This window comes from Orycteropus afer, unplaced genomic scaffold (genome assembly GCF_000298275.1).
Source record: "Orycteropus afer afer isolate SDZICR_OR568_19922 unplaced genomic scaffold, OryAfe1.0 scaffold00218, whole genome shotgun sequence".
Taxonomy (NCBI): Eukaryota; Metazoa; Chordata; class Mammalia; order Tubulidentata; family Orycteropodidae; genus Orycteropus; species Orycteropus afer.
This window is the reverse complement of record NW_006921805.1, coordinates 3,054,184-3,071,147: the sequence shown is the minus strand read 5'-3', so window position 1 is coordinate 3,071,147 and position 16,964 is coordinate 3,054,184. Positions and strand designations below refer to the sequence as shown.

The following is a 16,964-nucleotide window of genomic DNA, read 5'->3' as shown; positions in this document are numbered from 1 at the left end:
ATTCTTCTTCCCTCGGTGATGGCATGCATTTCAAAATGATTAAGGTGGCATTGTCAGTTTATCGGTCCTCTGTAATTTTGAAAGCAAGTACAAGACCCCAAAAGTGTTTTGGTGGCCTCTGCCTTATTTTTGAAATTTAAATATTTATCTGCTATAATTAAAACAAAACATAAGCACAAGAAACTGAAACCATGTTTGAATTTCCCTGAATATGTTTGGAATTTGAATGCCTTGTATTTCATGGCTGCAAATCAGAGGATGCTAATACTTTCCTAGCCTAACACTTGTAATCAGCATGAAAATTTGGCTTCTGTTTACAAATAATCCTTTACAATGAAAGAATAAAAATCTAGGTTCATTAATTCTTTCTGAATGTATTTGACTTCATGCACTATCACATGCTTCAGACACATTGTTAGAAAAATACTACTACAAGGACAGCATGTCAGAATTTTCTATATTGTTTCATAAAAGCTGGAGACCCATTAGAGAGCCTGTTTTTCACAGTGGCAGTAGCGATTTAGTTCACGAACCAGTTCTCTATACTTCCTCTGGCGAAACCCCATCAGTCCAAGTTAGGAAATTATCTTTTTCCCCTTCAATATTATCTGTAACCTCATGGAAACAGAACTCAGAATTCTCCTCAAACTTACTTACTTACGCACACAGGCAAGCCCAACGTGGGTAAGGATGCCTCAGTCCAGGTGAACTCTTGCCAGGATGAAACTCCACATTGAAAGAGAGAAAGCTAACTTCAGGGTGAGAAGCCAGCTTTCTACTATGGATGTAAATCTTCCTCCTGACATCGTTCAGGGAACTCTTACCAAAATACCATCGTAAGTAAGCTGTTAACTTAGGAAGTTCTTTAGCTCTGGTTTTGGCATTTTCATTTGTTACAGGGCATCGTGGAGGTCATGATCCACAGTGGACTGTGTGTAAGAGGAGCTGGAGGTGTCTGCAGAGTAAATTTGGAGAAGGCCACAGTATTGGCAAAGCACAAAAGGGCCCCTGCAGGTTTTGAAGAGCTGTACAATGTACTTTCGAAATTTCTCCCCTAGAAAAAAGTAAATGACCGGATTAAGGCAGCAGTGAACAAAAGCCAGCGTTTCTGTGGCCTGAATGGCATAGTCCAGTTGTCTCTCAAAGATGCAGTCCTGAAGGACTTCAAGCTCCACCAGGGTCTCCAGGAAAAGCACTATGTTGTAAGGTGTCCAGAACCCAAGGAAGAGGACCACCACGGCAAAGATCATCTTCACCGCCTTGTTCTTCTTCTCGTTCTTACAGTGCTTCAGGGTCCTGATGATCATGGAGTAGCAAAACAGCATGATCCCCAAGGGGAGCACCAATCCCAGAATGTTGATCTCCAGCGAGCTCAGAACCTTCCACGTTGTAGAGTTGAAAGAGTACTTGGTTTTGCAGTAGGTGTGGTTGTGCTCAGTGTAACAAGTGCTAAATACAAGGCCTGGAAGTGAGGCTAATACAGCCACTGACCACGTGGCCAAGCTGGTAATGACTCCGTAAGTCAAAGTCCTCGCTCTCAAGGAAAACACTGCATGCACAATCGCCAGATACCTGTCAATGCTCATGAGCATGATGAAGAATATGCCACTATAAAAGCCCACCAAGTAGATCCAGGAGATGATCTTGCAGAGACCCAGTCCAAACACCCACTGGTCGGCAGCGTAGTAGCCCCAGAAGGGGAGGGAGAACACGAAGAGCAGATCGGAGATCGCAAGGTTGAGCAGGTACACATCTGTCATGGACTTGAGACGCTTGTACTTCAGCAGGACCAGAACCACCACTGAATTTCCAAGGAGCCCAAAGAGGAAGACTAAGGAGTAAAGGGGGGGCAGGAAGAGCTCCCCAAATGCCTTGATGCCTTCTTTGGTGCAAGGCTTGGGGATACTATCATACAGATAATAATTGTTATACATACTTTCATCCAGGGTAGTGTCTGCTTTGGCCGTGGGGTTCATTTTTTAGATGTACAGGCTCCTTGGGGCACGCCTGGGTCCAATCAGCAGAAGCAAATAGTGGGAGAAGCAAGTCAGATTTCTGTAAGAACAAAAACAAATCACAACTGTGCTGAATGCAGAGCAGAGCTGCGTAATGTTTATCCCCCAGATCATTATGCACCTTCCCACATGGAAGGCCTCAATTCCTCAAAGGGTAGTGCAGCCAAAAAAAGAAAAACCCTAGCCTTCGGAGTTCAGACACTGTTGGTTCAAATTCTGAACTTTGGCTATTCGTAGGGGTATTTTCATACCCCTCTGCTGGGAGCTGGAGCTCTGGTAGCATAGTGCCTAAGACATTTGACTGTTAACCAGAAGGCTGGCGGTTCAAACCTACCAGCCACTCCTCGGAAGGAAGGTTGGGCAATCTACTTCCGTAGTGATACTGCCTCGGAAACCCAAGGAGGGGTCGCTATGAGTTGGGTCTGACTTGATGGCATATAACAACAACAACTGCTGGGAGCTTGTTTTCTCATAAGGTGGGGGAGTAAAACTTCATTTTCACGGAGGCTGTAGAAATGTTTCTAAAAGACTTTTTGTAGCCTGGGGTGGAGTCTCTGGGTGGTGCACAGTTCACATACTTGGCTACTAACTGAAAGGCTGGAGGTTCAAGTCCACCAGAGGGGCCTTGCAAGAAAGTCCTGGCCATGTACTTCTGAAAAGTCAGCCATTGAAAAGCTGTGGAGCACAGTTCTACACTGACACCCAGGAGGTCAAGATGTGGCAGAATCAATTGGGCAGCAACTAGACCTGATAGACTGGGTCACTGAAATCACCTGCACGTGTCACAAGACCAGTTAATATCCCCACTAGAACTGCACCCAGGACTGTTCTGACATACAAGAAAGCATGTTAAATCTATGCATGTTTTCCCTTCAGATTATAACTCCAAAAACTAATTGCTGAGATAATCATTAGAATTATCTAATTCTAATTAGACAGAATTAGAAGGGAGCTAGGTTGTCACTTGTTTTTATTTAGAAATAGTAATTCTTCCTGCACATTGTATACTTTATAGATTTCAAAGCATGTTTTGCAAGGATTGTGCATTTAAATCCTACTCTCATGCTTCTGTCCCTATCACCGCTCCAACAAAAAACCTTGTACTCTCAGCCAAATTAAGCATAATTGACTCATGTTGGAGGTGAAGTGACTTCCAAAGACCACACAGCTATATGTAGCACTTGCTCGTTGGACCCCAGGTCCCAGTGATGTGCTGGTAAATCAGATCTCCAACTGGGGTCACAGGGCCGGGTGGGTGGGGTAGAATGTTCTGGTTCATGGTGTTGGCTGATTTTTGTGGTATAAATATTCTCACCGTAGCCAATTTCAAGTTATCTATTGCTGTCAAGTCAATATTAACTCATCGTGATCCCATACGACAGAGTAGAACTGTCCTATAGGGTTTCCAAGGCTGTGATCTTTATGGAAGTAGACTGCCTCATCTTTCTCCCACAGAGAGCCTGTGGGGAACTGCTGATCTTTAGACAGCAGCCAAGTGCTTAACTGTGACGCCATCAAGTTGATTCTGACTCATAGCAACCCCCATTGGTTTGCCAAAGCTGTGAACCTTTATGGAAGTACATTGCCTCATCTTCTTCCCATGGAGCAGCTGGTGGGTTTAAACCACCAACCTTCTGGGTAGTAGCCAAATGCCTTACCCACTATGCCACCAAAAAAGCAAAAAACAAACTCACTGCTGTTGAGTCAATTCGACTTATAGTGACCCCTTCTTGGGTTTACAAGGCAGTATCTCTATGGAAGTATATTGCCCAGTCTTCCTTCCAAGGAGTGGCCGGTGGGTTTGAACTGCTAGCCTGCTGGTTAGCAGTCAAGGGCCTTAGGCACTACGCCCCCAGAGTTCCTACTGCGCTACCAGAGCTCCTTCATTTCAAGTTAACCTATTGCTATAGAGCCTATTCCAACTCATAGGGGCCCTATAGAGCAGAGTATAACTGCTCCATATGGTTTCCAAGGCCATAAATCTTTATGGAAGTAGATTGCCTCATCTTTCTCCTGTGGACCAGCTCATGGGTTTGAATCACCGACCTTTCAGTTAACAGCCAAGCACTTAACTGTGACACTAGGGCTTCTTTAATTTCAAGTTACCAACGTATTAATAACTGCTTCACAAAATTCCTCAATGTTTAACAATCAGCTTTCAGAAGCTGGTATAAGCTGGCTGCAGCACACCACTGCCACAACCCATGTTTGCTCTAGGGTGTCATCACAGGTGGGAAACTTCCTGGCCTTCCCTGCATTGGTGGCCAGCCACTCCTGGGCCAATTGGACACCTAATGCAGCAAATGTGTTTTCAAGCCCTTCAGAAGGTCACATTATTCAGTTGGGTAATTTGAGGGAACTTCTTGGTCTTTTTCTCAAATAACACATAAGAATTAATGTAAGCAGCACTCAATCCTATTTGAGTGGGAATTCATCCAACAGACCTAGAAAAGGCACATTATGGCCAGAAAGGAACTCTCTCCCTCTTCAAGTACCCCCATTTCCTGCCTAAGTTAGCAGATAAAGAGGTTAAAACCTTTTTAGAGTTACATATATGCTCACATGTGAATCAAAGTAATTCCACGATGAAGGGCCTTTTCTGCATCAAGGCCGCCCCCTCTAGCTTCCTTCTTAATGCTTCCATGGCTCCCTGACATGCCTCATTTAACTCCTTTGTCATTGTTCGGTAATTCACATCTACTGCCCCCACCCCTGCGAGCTCTGCTGGCATAGTGGCTAAGGCACTTGACTGCTAACCAGAAGGCTGGAGGTTCAAACCCACCAGCCACTCCACGGAAGGAAGGTTGGGCAATCTACTTCCGTAGTGATACCGCCTCAGAAACCCAAGGAGGGGTCGCTATGAGTAGGATCTGACTTGATGGCAATGAGTTTGGTTTTTTATTGCCTCCCACCACACACACCCAAACGCCTAAACAGTGGGTTTCTTAAAAGAGGTATTTTGGTTTACTCCTGCAAACCAGTGTGGAAGACCTGGTGCATCATAGTTTCCCAAAAATATTGTCCAATGAACACCCATTCTAGTCTTTCTCCAGTATTTTATCCGTGAAAACTAGAGGAATGAAAGAGGCTGAGGGACTACAACATTATGAGAAAAACAAACAAACAATAAAACACAGCTGGTAGATGTTTGGAATTATCCTGTAGCCCTTATTTCTGTGTGTTCCTTGGCCTGTAGGATTGCAACTGAAGAGAGAAGCAGGAAAGTTTGTAGTTCTAATGAAAATTATCTATGTCCTGGGCATGAGGACTTAGACCCAATGTGGTAAGGGAGAGCCTGGCAGCTATGATGGCCCTGTAGAGGAAGGCTCGCAGACTGTGGGTTCAGGTAGATCCTTGTGTGAGCTCCAAGTTATCTGCCAGTTGTGAGCACTTGAATGACCAAGACACCTGAATGTTGGGGCTGGCTGATTGACCTGAGGCCCTGGGAAGGTCCCCATCCCCACTTACCTTGCTTTGCTGAAAGTGTCTCGGAGGAAGGTCTGTGAGGCAATGCTGGGCTCACTGAAAAAGCACACTGCTAAGAAAGACAGGTGCCTTTGAAGGGTGCGTGGCTTCCTGTGAGTACAGCCCTATCTGCTGAGCTCACATGGGTTTTTTGATAGAAGCAGCAGAAAATGAATAACTCTTAGTCACTCATTTCTCACAACTGAAAGCTGGGAAAGTTTGTTCTTTGCTGGGTTAGAGAAAAATGAAATATGTTTTTTTTAAACAGAAGCTTTTAAAATTTAGAAAAATTATTTAGCTTTAGTCACCCACATTCTTTGATTCAATAATTGATGCACCCTTGACGCGCTGGGACGCTAACCAAAGGGTGGCAGTTGGAATCCACCCAGAGGTGCCCCAGAAGAAAGGCCTGACTGTCCACTTCCAAAAAATCAGCTGTTGAAAACCCTCTGGAGCACAGTGCTACTCTGATCCACATGGGGTCTCCAGGAGTTGGAGGTAACTTGGTAACAATTGATTTTCAATCTTGTATAAAAGTGACATGCAACATAGCTTTTCCCACAAGAAGATTCCACCCTCCCCCAAGCCCTGTCTACTTAGAAATTGTGGAGCTTCCACTGACAGTGGTCTGGGATGAGAGAGTTCCTTGGATGTGGGTAGCCATGGGGTTGGCATCATCCCTGAGTCTTTTCCACATTCTCACCTTGTTGCCAGCTTCCAGATGTTTTGCATCCGTATGTCTATGGGTACTCAGCTCTTTGATGGTTCAGCTTAAAGACCCACAAGTATCACTCTTCCTGAAGAAATTACATGAATAAGAACTGAAACATTAATCTAGAGCAGTGTTTGTCAATCTTTTTTTCATCATTGACTCCCGTTCCAAAAAAAAACAAACCAAACATACTGCCATGGAATCAATTCCAACTCATCGTGACCCCTTTGGATTTCCAAGGCAGTAAATCTTTATGAGGAGCTCTAAGGCACTTGACTGCTAACCAGAAGGCTAGCGGTTCAAACCCACCAGCCACTCCTCGGAAGGAAGGTTGGGCAATCCTACTTCTGTAGTGATGCTGCCTCGGAAACCCAAGGAGGGGTCGCTATGAGTCAGGGGCGACTCGATGGCACATAACAACAACAACAACAAATCTTTATGGGAGTAGACTGCCCAGTCTTTCTTCTGCAGAATGGCTGGTGGGTTTGAACCACCAACCTTGTGGTTAGCAGTCAAATGCCTTAAGCACTATGCCATCAGAGTTCCTTATTGACCCCCTAAGGAGTCTTTTTCAACATTCTTTTTTTTTTTTTTTCCCTAATTGGCTCATCCCCATGAAATTTTAATATCATAGATAAAATAATCTTTATGTACTGGTTGTACAAGACAGAGAATAACAAATGCTGGCAAGGATGTGGAGAGACTGGGACTCTCATACACTGCTGGTGAGACTATAAAATGATACAATCACTGTGGAAAGCAGTATGGAGATTCCTCAGAAAATTGGAATTGGAAATACCATTTGACCCAGGAATCCCACTACTAGGTATTGAGAGCCAGGACAAGAACACCCAAGTTCATCACAGCACTATTTATAATAGCAATGAGATGGAAACAACCTAAATGCCCATCAACAGAAGGATAACAAAACTGTGGTACATACATACAATGGAATACTATACAACACTAAATGTAGAATCTGCACAACACCGCATAATGTAAATGACCGTGGAATGTGAATGACATAATGTGAATGTACTGATTGTAAATTTGTGTTTTATAGATAAAATATAGCATAGTGGCTAAGACACTTGCCTGCTAACCAGACGGCTGGCGGTTCAAACCCACCAGCCACTCCTCGGAAGGAAGGTTGGGCAATCCTACTTCCGTAGTGATACTGCCTCGGAAACCCAAGGAGGGGTCGCTATGAGTCGGGGCCGACTCCACGGCACATAACAACAACAACAACAACAACATAGATAAAAAGATACCAGGAACCAATTTCACCTCCTTGGGGATCTGTATTGCAAATGAATGAATCAGAGCAGTGATTCCCAACTGGTTTATTTGCCCATCAAGGGATGTTAGCAATGTCTGAAGATGTTTTTGTTGCATAGTTGGGGAGTGGGTTGCTACTAGCTTCTAATGGGTGGAGGCTAGGGATGCTGCCACAATTCTACAATGTGCAGAACAGCATCCTACACTGAGTTATCTGGCCCAAAATGTCAGGAGTCCTGAGACTGAGGACAACTTGTGCTAGAGCAATATTTCCCAGAGTATGAACTGTGGAGCCAGATTCATAGATATCCAACAAAAGAGGAATGGGGATCTGTGGTCAGAGAAGCTTGGGGAATGCTGGGCGTGGGTTCAGGGTGAACATAGTTCCTTACTGTAGTGCTTCTTAGGGGCTTTGCAATGTTAATGTCAGGGTGAGTGTCTGAAAGAGGATAAAATGAACATGTCATAGAATAAAAATGTCCCAAACATATTTGACCTGTTTAAAAATGGTATGGTATCAGACCTTCTGGTAGTTAAATTTGTATGTCAACTTGGCTGGGCCTGGTTGAGTGGCTAGGCAGCTGGTGGTAGTTATTCCCCATGATGAGACTGGCAATCAACTCCATGGTGGGATCTACCACAAGCAGCTGAGTAGCTGACTTTGGGATGTGGTCTACTTCCCATATATAAGCAGAAGCCTTGGGGATGTTGTTGTTATGTGCCATCGAGTCAGACCTGACTCATAGAGACCACTCCTTGGGTTTCCGAGGCAGTATCACTACGGAAGTAGATTGCCCCATCTTCCTTCCGAGGAGTGGCTGGTGGGTTTGAACCGCCAGCCTTCTGGTTAGCAGTCAAGTGCCTTAGGCACTATGCTACCACAGCTCCTAGCCTTGGGGATAGTCTCCAGCTTATGGCACACTTGGATCCTGCATTAGCCATGTTGTTGTTCAGCAGCCTACCATGCTCTGCTAACCTGGGGACTTACTATGGGCTTGAATTAATGGCCTGCCATGTGGTTTGGTAACATCGGGACTGTGCCTTTTCACTTGTTGACCTTGGGTTTTTCAGCCTTAGTAGCTAGCAGCTGTCTGAGTAAAGAAACACCTCTAGCTTCAGTGGGCCTGGAGCAGGAGGCAGAGCTAGACCCCAAGGTTGAGGAGCTTTCACCCAGCCCCTAGAGACTGGTACTTTGAATGTGGACTTCAAGCCTCCAAATTGTAAGAATAAACTCCTATTTGTTCAAGCCATCCCATCTGTGGTATATTCTTGTCAGAATGGCACTAGGAAACCAGAACAGACCTTGTCTAACTTTAGGGGCAGAAGAGAGAATCAAGATCACCATCACTACAAAACTGATTCTTATGAGATGGAGGACAGTCATGCTGCCACCCTCCAATCTTTTTACCAATTCTGACTCCAGCCGTCCCTTCCATAGCACTCTCTACCTCTATGCTTCATTTAATAATTCATTGCAATGGCCACATAGAACTCACAGATAATACTCACAATGATGGGGTTTATTAGGGAAGTAACAGGTTACAGTTCAGGTTCAGAACCCACTCAGGATGCATTTCTTTGATCAGGTTTCCTGGTTCCACTGCTGCCATTTCTCTGCCACTGGACTCTACTGTGCCTGCTGCCACATCTTGCTGTCTAACACCATCGCCAGTGTTACAGTTCTCTCTCCTGGGTTTAGGAGATTCTCAGCACAAAGACCCTGGGTCCAAAAGCTGTGTTCTGCTCCTGGTTCTTCTTGGTGGTAGCGAGGTCCTCCTCCAACCTCTGAGATTGACTTCCTTTATGCCTAGCAGATGGCAAAACTGACCATTTCCCTCCAAAGGTTCCAGATACTTTATTTGCATGTGGATGAAGATGTTTTTGTTGTCATAATTGGGGGGTGGGTTGCTAGTGGATTCTACTGGGTGGAGACCCACCGCACAAGGTTAATGAATCTCATTAACAACCTGCAGATGACACAACCTTGCTTACTAAAATGAACAAGACTTGAAGCAAGAAATCAAAAATCTTCACAGTTGGGCCAATAAGCAGCATCATGATGAACGGAGAAAAGATTGAAGTTGTCAAGGATTTTGTTTTACTTGGATCCACAATCAACACCAGTGGAAATATCAGTCAAAAAATCAAAGTACTACATTGGGCAAATCTGGTGCAAAGACCTCTTTAATGTGTTAAAGAGCCAGGATGTCAGTTTGCAGACTAAGGTGCACCTGACCCAAGCTATGGTATTTACAAATGCCTCATATGCATGTAAAAGCTGGACGGTAATTAAGGAAGATTGTAAAAGAATTGATGCATTTGAATTATAGTGTTGGTGAAGAATACTGAATATACCATGGACTGCCAGAAGAACAAACAAACCTATCTTGAATGAAGGACAGCCAGAATGCTCCTTAGAAGTGAGGATGGCCAGACATCACCTCTCATACTTTGGCCGTGTTGTCAGGAGGGACCAGTCAACTAGATGGTCAGTGAAAAAGAGTAAAACCCTCAATGAGATGGACTGACACAGTATCTGCAACAATGGGCTCACACATAGCAACGATTGTGAGGAGGATGCAGGACCAGGCAGAGTTTTGTTCAGTTGTACACAGGGTCGCTAGGAGTCAGAGCTGACTCAATGACACCTCACAACAACCACAACCTCCACCAGGGTTCCATGCACCTTATTTGCATTAACAAAACTGTCCAAACCCGTTGGTGGGCAACCCAATCATTTTGTGGGAATTACAAGACCATGGCTAGAAGGTCCATATAAAAGTAATTCATGGCACCACAACCACTGAGTCTCCACCCATGAGGCAGAGTAATTTATAAGATGAATATTCTGTGGCTGAATTTTTTTTTTTACAGAGCCAGAAGAAGATTCTACCATGGAATTTTAGACCTTGAGGGACAAGTTAGAGGGATGGAGTGGTACAAAGGAAAGAGTGGGAAATCACATCCCCCAGCAAGAGCCTGGGCATGTTCATCAAAGCACATTGTCTAGACATCCATGGACTCTGGCCTGGAGGAGATGTTAGAATTCTGGAACACATGATATCTTCTGAAAGTCCCAAGCATCACAGGTGATGACTGGTCAATGTGGTTCTAGAGGTGATCCCTTGAGAGCCAGTTAGTACTTTCTTGACTGAACGTGGCCATATGATGGACGTAAGGGATTTTATGAATGAGGAGAGCATGAACTCCAGTGTAGCATGTTTTTTGTTGACAGTATTTGCTTTAGCAGCTGTTAAGTCTGGGTTTGGACTTCAGTGCCACCACTTATTAGTGCTGTGAACCTCAATTTTCTCATCTGTAAAATGGGGGTAATAACATATGCCTCAGTGGATTGTGGGAGGATTCAGTAAGCTCATATTTACAAAGCACTTAGCATGGAGCCTGGTATTTAGAGGTGCTCAACAATGGGACTTGCAGTGGAAATTTCTAGGATAAATAAAATACACAGAGATGGCTTCCTCTCTTGAAATGGCTGAGCTTAGCATACTGCCCTTAGCCATAACTAGGATCCCAGGAAATATTTTCATTTAAACTCAGTAAGCTACATTCAGTTTCTGAGTCAATGTTTAGGTAAAAGCAGATTTCAGGTTTCCAATGTATCAGGTTATAGCCTTGAGGAATGTCAGTCTTCTAACAGGAAATTGGTCTCTATTCACCTGGAGCAACAAAGGAAGAAGGGGAGTCAGGGATAGGAGGAGGAAACAGACTGTATGGCTTAATGCTTCCATGAACACCTGTGTTCTTTGCCCTGAGATCAGAAGAAGTCAATGGCACTCAGCTACCGTTACTGAATATTTTGTTCAAAGAATCCCTAGAAGAATCCTAATCAAAAGGGGGAGGGGGTAGAAATGCACAACAGCATTTTAAATTCTCATTGACTCCAGACGTTCTAGAGCATGGAAGCTAGACAAACCCCTGAAACTACTGCCCTAAGATCATCTTTAAACCTTAAACTAAAATTATCTCTTGAAGTCTTCCTAAAACCAAACAGTAATTTAACTTAGCTAAACTAGGAAGGCTGCCTTGAGCACTGTGCTCTTTTAAGATCAATCTTTATGGGATCAAATTGACAATAGCAACGTGAAGGATTGGATAGGAAACTTAAGGGCATTGAGTTTATATTAATTAGGGGAGGAACCACTCCAAAAAGAAGGGTGAGAATGGCTGTGGAACTCAGTGTTTGCACATTGTCACTGAGTTATCTAGTTGAATTGGTGTATGATTTGTGTATATTCTCAACAACAAAATAAAAAAACTTAAAAACAAAAAAGTAACATGAAATAGGTTTCCCTACCAGTAAAGGTTCTGAAACTAAACATCCTCTCCACCCAGAAAAAGGATCAAATTTGTAGTAACACCTATTTCATCAACAGGGAAATGGAGTAGGGCGAAGGGAGGTGATGTGCTCAAGGCAATACAGGCAGCCAGACACAGGGCTAACGCCCTCACTCCTGACATTTTCATGACACCCTCTTCCACTAGATTTTCTGAAACCCAATTAGAGATGAAAAGCCCAACCAAAAATACCCAGGGTAAACCCTACCCCAAACCAAGGTAGTATTTGTTGCTGTTTTCAGTTGCTGCCCATCAGCTCCACCTCACAGAGACCTTTATTTTACGTATGACAAGATTTCACTGTTGGGTCCTACTCCATCTTCATGATCTTTGATATGTTTGAGTCCATTGTTTGGCTACTATGTCAGTTCATCTCACTGAGGGTTTCCCTCATTTCTGCTTTACCAAATAGTATGTCCTTTTTTAGCAATTTGTCTTTACCAACGTGTCCAAAGTAATTCTCCACTTCCTCGCTCCTAAGAAGTAACATGAGACTACAATGCCCCCTAGTGTACAAAGCCTTGTTTCTACTCCAAAGACATCAAGGTACATTCCCACCACCTGAGTTAGAATTGACTGGATGGCAGTGGCTTTGCTTTTGTACCATATACTAACCCACAGGGACCAGCATGTCTGTAAATGGGACATTCTGAAGACCCACAGTCTTCAGAAGATCTTCATAGGACTCATGCTACAGAGTAGTGGTGGTCAACCGGCATGGGTTTGAATCCTGCCTTTGTGCCTTGGTAGCTGTGGGACTCTGAGCAAGATATTTAACCTCTCTGAGCCTCATTTCCTAACTCCTTGATAGGTGAGAAGTTTAATAAGGCCCTTGGAATGGGGCTTAGAACATGAGGACCACTTAGGAAATTGTAGTTTTTACAGACCAGTGCTATGCAACCCCTAATATCCCTTTTCTGGTGGAGGGAAAGGAAGGATTTTGTTTTTTAAATTTGCCTCTCCAGCCCAACCTCAAAGATCTGCTGGGGAAAAAAAAAATGACGACCCAAATTTAGGGGTAGAGTACTAATTTGGATGGAAAGATGTCCTGAAAATTCTTAGAAGGATTAGAACACAAGATTTAGTTACTCACTCAATAAGCATTTATTGAGCACCTACTATGTGACAGGCCCTATTGTACGAACTGGGAATATGAGGAACTCCGATAATAAAAGTAGGTACATTCTGATAAGCACTAGGGAGAAAAGGAAAGCAGGAAAGTAGAATAGGAAATGTTAGGAGAATTGAAATTGCAATCGACTAGAAAAGGCCTTCCTGAGCAAAGGCCTGAAGGAATTGAAGAAGTAAGCCTTGAGAATATCTGGGGAAGAGCATCCTAAGCAGAGGGAACAGCCAGTACAAAAACACAGATGTGAGAGGATGCTTGACTGGAACAGCATGAATCAGGAAATTTAGAGGGGATTGAGCCACAGAAATAGGACAGAGGCTGGATGATATAGGGACCTGTAAGTGAGTAGAAGGACCTTGTCTTTTACTTTAGGAGTGGGAAGGCATTAAATGGGTTTAAGCAGGGGAATGACATTGTCTGATTTTTTTCTTTTTTTTTAGTTGTAACAGTCACTGTGATTTCTGTGTGGAAAATACCATGAAAGAGGAAGAAGAGGGAAATATAGGGACCAAATAGGAGGCTGTTGCAAAAGTCCAGGTGAGAAGTAATGGTAGGTTGGAACAGAACAGTAGCACTGGAGGTGCTAAGCAGTTGCATTCTGGATATATTTTGAGGATATAGAGCTGATAGAATTTTACTCATGGATTAGATACACTGTGTGAAAAAAAGAGAGTGAAGAATGAAGCCAAGGTTTTTGGTATGAGCTACTAGGACAGAGTTTCCATTAACTGACAAGGAAAAATCTTGAGGAGGAACAGGGATTTTTGGAGGGTAGTGGAGCTCAAGAGATCAATTGTGGATAGGTTGAGTCAAAGATGCACCTGAGTGAAGTAGATAAATATGGATCTGGAGTTCCAGAAGGAAGGTCTGGACTAGAGATCTAAATTTAGGGCTTGTCAGTGCAGGGAGGAGATCACTAAGGGAGTGAGTTTAGACAGAAAAGAAAAGAGGTCCAAGCAACACAGTCTTGAGACTCCCAATATTAGGAGGTTGGAGAGACCAGCCAGGAGCTGTCTTTCTAAGTAAGGAAGAAGGAAAGCCAAGAGAGAGTTATATCCTGAAACCACATGAAGAAAATGTCACAAGAGATGGCTGAAGAAGACAGGACTGATTGGCTGTGTCTAGTGCTGATGACAGGTCAAGTAACAGGAATCTGAGGATTGATCATTGGCTTCAGCCATAGGGAGGTGACAGTTGACCTCGACAAGAGTGATTTTGGTTGAATGGTAAAAATCCAACTGGAATAGGATCAACAAAGAACAGGAAAAGAGAAATTAAAGAGAGCATTTGGACAATTCTTTAGGTGAGTTTGGCTGAGAAAGGAAGGAAATGAGCTTGTAGTTGGCAAAGGCAGTAGTGGCAGTGGAGAAATTTTGTAATGTTTCTATGTTAATGAGAAAGATCCAGCAGAGAGCAGGTAACAGATATTGTAGGAGAGATGGGGAAATTACTTGAGTAACATTCTTCAATAAGCCAGACAGGATGAATTCCAGTGTCTTAGAGAAAAAGTTGAGGCACTGGTGGTTCAGTGGGAGAGTTTTCATCTTCAGGCAGGAGAGCCAGTTCAATTTCTGGTCAATGTATTTCATTTGTAGCCACCAACCATCTACCAGTGGAGGCTTGTGCATTGCTATGATGCTGAACAGGTTTCAGCAGAGCTTCCAAGCTAAGACAGACTAGGAAGAAAGACCTGGTGATCTACTTCCAAAAATCAGCCAATGAGAACCCAGTGGATCATAATGGTCCAGTTCCCAAGGGACCAGGCACTGTTTTGTTCTGTTGTACATGGGTCACAATGATTTGAGACCAATTCAACAGTAACTAACAATGATAATAATAGCTGAGAGGTTGGCCTTTGCTAGACACATAGACAATTTATTCATAGTGGAAAGCTGACCTGATTTTTAAAACCTAACTATATGCTGTTTACAGGAGACACTCTGAAACATAAGCAAGCTGCAAGTTGAAAGTATCAGACAAAATAAACATTAAAGGTAAAAAGCATTAGTACAGATAAAGGAAATTGCATCAGGACTGTCTTAATACACAACTCCAGCAGAGGCCATTCATTCACACTTTATTTGATATCAGTGCCTCTCAAACTTTGACGGGTCTAAGAATCACCTGGATGGCTTCTTAAAACAATGATTTTTGGACTACATTCAGAAATTCTGATTAAGTAAGGTTTGCATTTCTAACAAACTCACTTAATTGTGCCCATGAAGAACCTGTACATGGACCAGGAGTCAGTTGTTCAACAGAACAAGGGGATACTGAAAAAAAAAAAAAAAAACCAAGAAAGGTGTGCATCAGGATTGTATCCTTTCACCAGATCTATTCAATCTGTATATTGAGCAAATATTCTGAGAAGCTGGACTGTATGAAGAAAGATGCAGCATCAGGTTTGGAAGAAGACTCGTTAACAACTTGGAGTAAATATGCAAATGATACAACCTTGCTTTCTGAAAGCAAAGAAGACCTGAAGCACTTACTTATGAAGATCAAAGACTACAGCCTTCAATGGATTACACTTCAACACAAAAGGAAACTGAATCCTCACAACTGTTCTAATAACATCATGATGAATGACTAAGAAACTGAAGTTATCAAGGACTTCATTCTACTGGCATCAACAATCAATACCCATTGAAGCAGCAGTCAAGAAATCAAATAATGTATACTGCACTGGTAAAATCTACTGCAAAAGAACTCTTTAAAGTTTTAAAAAGCAAAGATGCATTCTGATGACTAAGGTGTGACTGACCCCAAACCATGGTCTTTTCAGCTGCCTCATATGCATGAGAAAGCTGGACAATGAAAAAGATAAAAAAATTGAAGTATTTAAATTGTGGTATTGGCAAAGAAAATTAAATACACCATGGACTGCTAAAAGAACAAACAAACCTATCTTGGAGGAAATATAGCAAGAATGTTCCTTAAAAGTTAGAACAATTCATAAACAAAGTGAACTCAGCACAGAAAATTATATGGAACAAAGAAATCAGCAACACTATAAAATAATAAATAACAAAATGACAATAACCAATTCATACTTGTTGATAATTACACTGAATGTCAACAGACTAAATGCACCCCTCAAAGAGACAGAGGGTTGCAGATTGGGTAAGAAAACATAACCCATCAATATGTTGTCTACAAGAGACACACCTTAGAGACAAAGACAAAAATAGACTAAAAATCAAAGTTTGGGGAAAGATATATCAAGCAAATGGCAATCAAAAAATAACAGGAGTGGCAGTATTAATTTCTGATTAATTTCTGATAAAACTGACTTTAAGACAAAAACTACCCTAAGAGACAAGGAAGGACATTATATAATAATTAAAGGAATGAATGAACAAGAGGGCATAACCATAATAAATATCTATGTACCCAATGAAAGAGACCCAAAATACATAAATCAGACTTTAAGTGTAGAGTCTACTTAAGTGTAGAGTTAACTTTAACTTTTACATCATTTTAACATTTTTAAAGACTTGAAAAGACAAATAAATAACTCCACAGTCACAGGAGACTTTAACACACCACTTTCAATGAAAGACAGAACTGGAAAGCAACTCAACCAAGATGCAGAAGAGCTAAACAATACAATCCACCAACTTGACCTTATAGACAGCTGTAGAGCAATTCACTCAACAACAGCACAATATATATTCTTTTCCAGTACACAGGAAACATTCTCCAGGATAAAACATATGTTAGGCCATAAAGTAAACCTTATTATATGTAAAAGCATTGAAATACTTCAAAGCATCATCTCAGATCACAATGCTATAAAATTAGAAATTAACAATAGGAAGATCAACAGAAAAAGAGCAAACACATAGAAATTGAATAACACCCTCCTTAAGAATGATTGGGTAAGCTGCCTTCTAGATGCAATGATGGGTCTCTCCTCATCCAGAGCCAAGAAGAATGAAGAAAACCAAAAATTCATGGAAACAATTAGTCCTAGCGACTGGTACACCATCTGATCTGCAGCCTATAC

The 16,964-nt window shown here is 42.5% G+C and overlaps 1 protein-coding gene across 1 annotated transcript; it reads right to left on the bottom strand.

Moving 5' to 3' along the window:
• Window positions 1–893: 893 nt before the first annotated feature.
• CCR4 (C-C motif chemokine receptor 4) lies at window positions 894–1,976 on the bottom strand. Its single transcript, XM_007948644.2, has one exon. It carries the CDS (start codon window positions 1,974–1,976, stop codon window positions 894–896), a length of 1,083 nt encoding a protein of 360 aa, XP_007946835.1.
• Window positions 1,977–16,964: the final 14,988 nt, after the last annotated feature.

What these genes read in the sequence shown, in the direction of transcription:
- CCR4 (XM_007948644.2), bottom strand. Translation starts at nt 1,976, where the DNA reads ATGAACCCCACGGCCAAAGCAGACACTACCCTGGATGAAAGTATGTAT.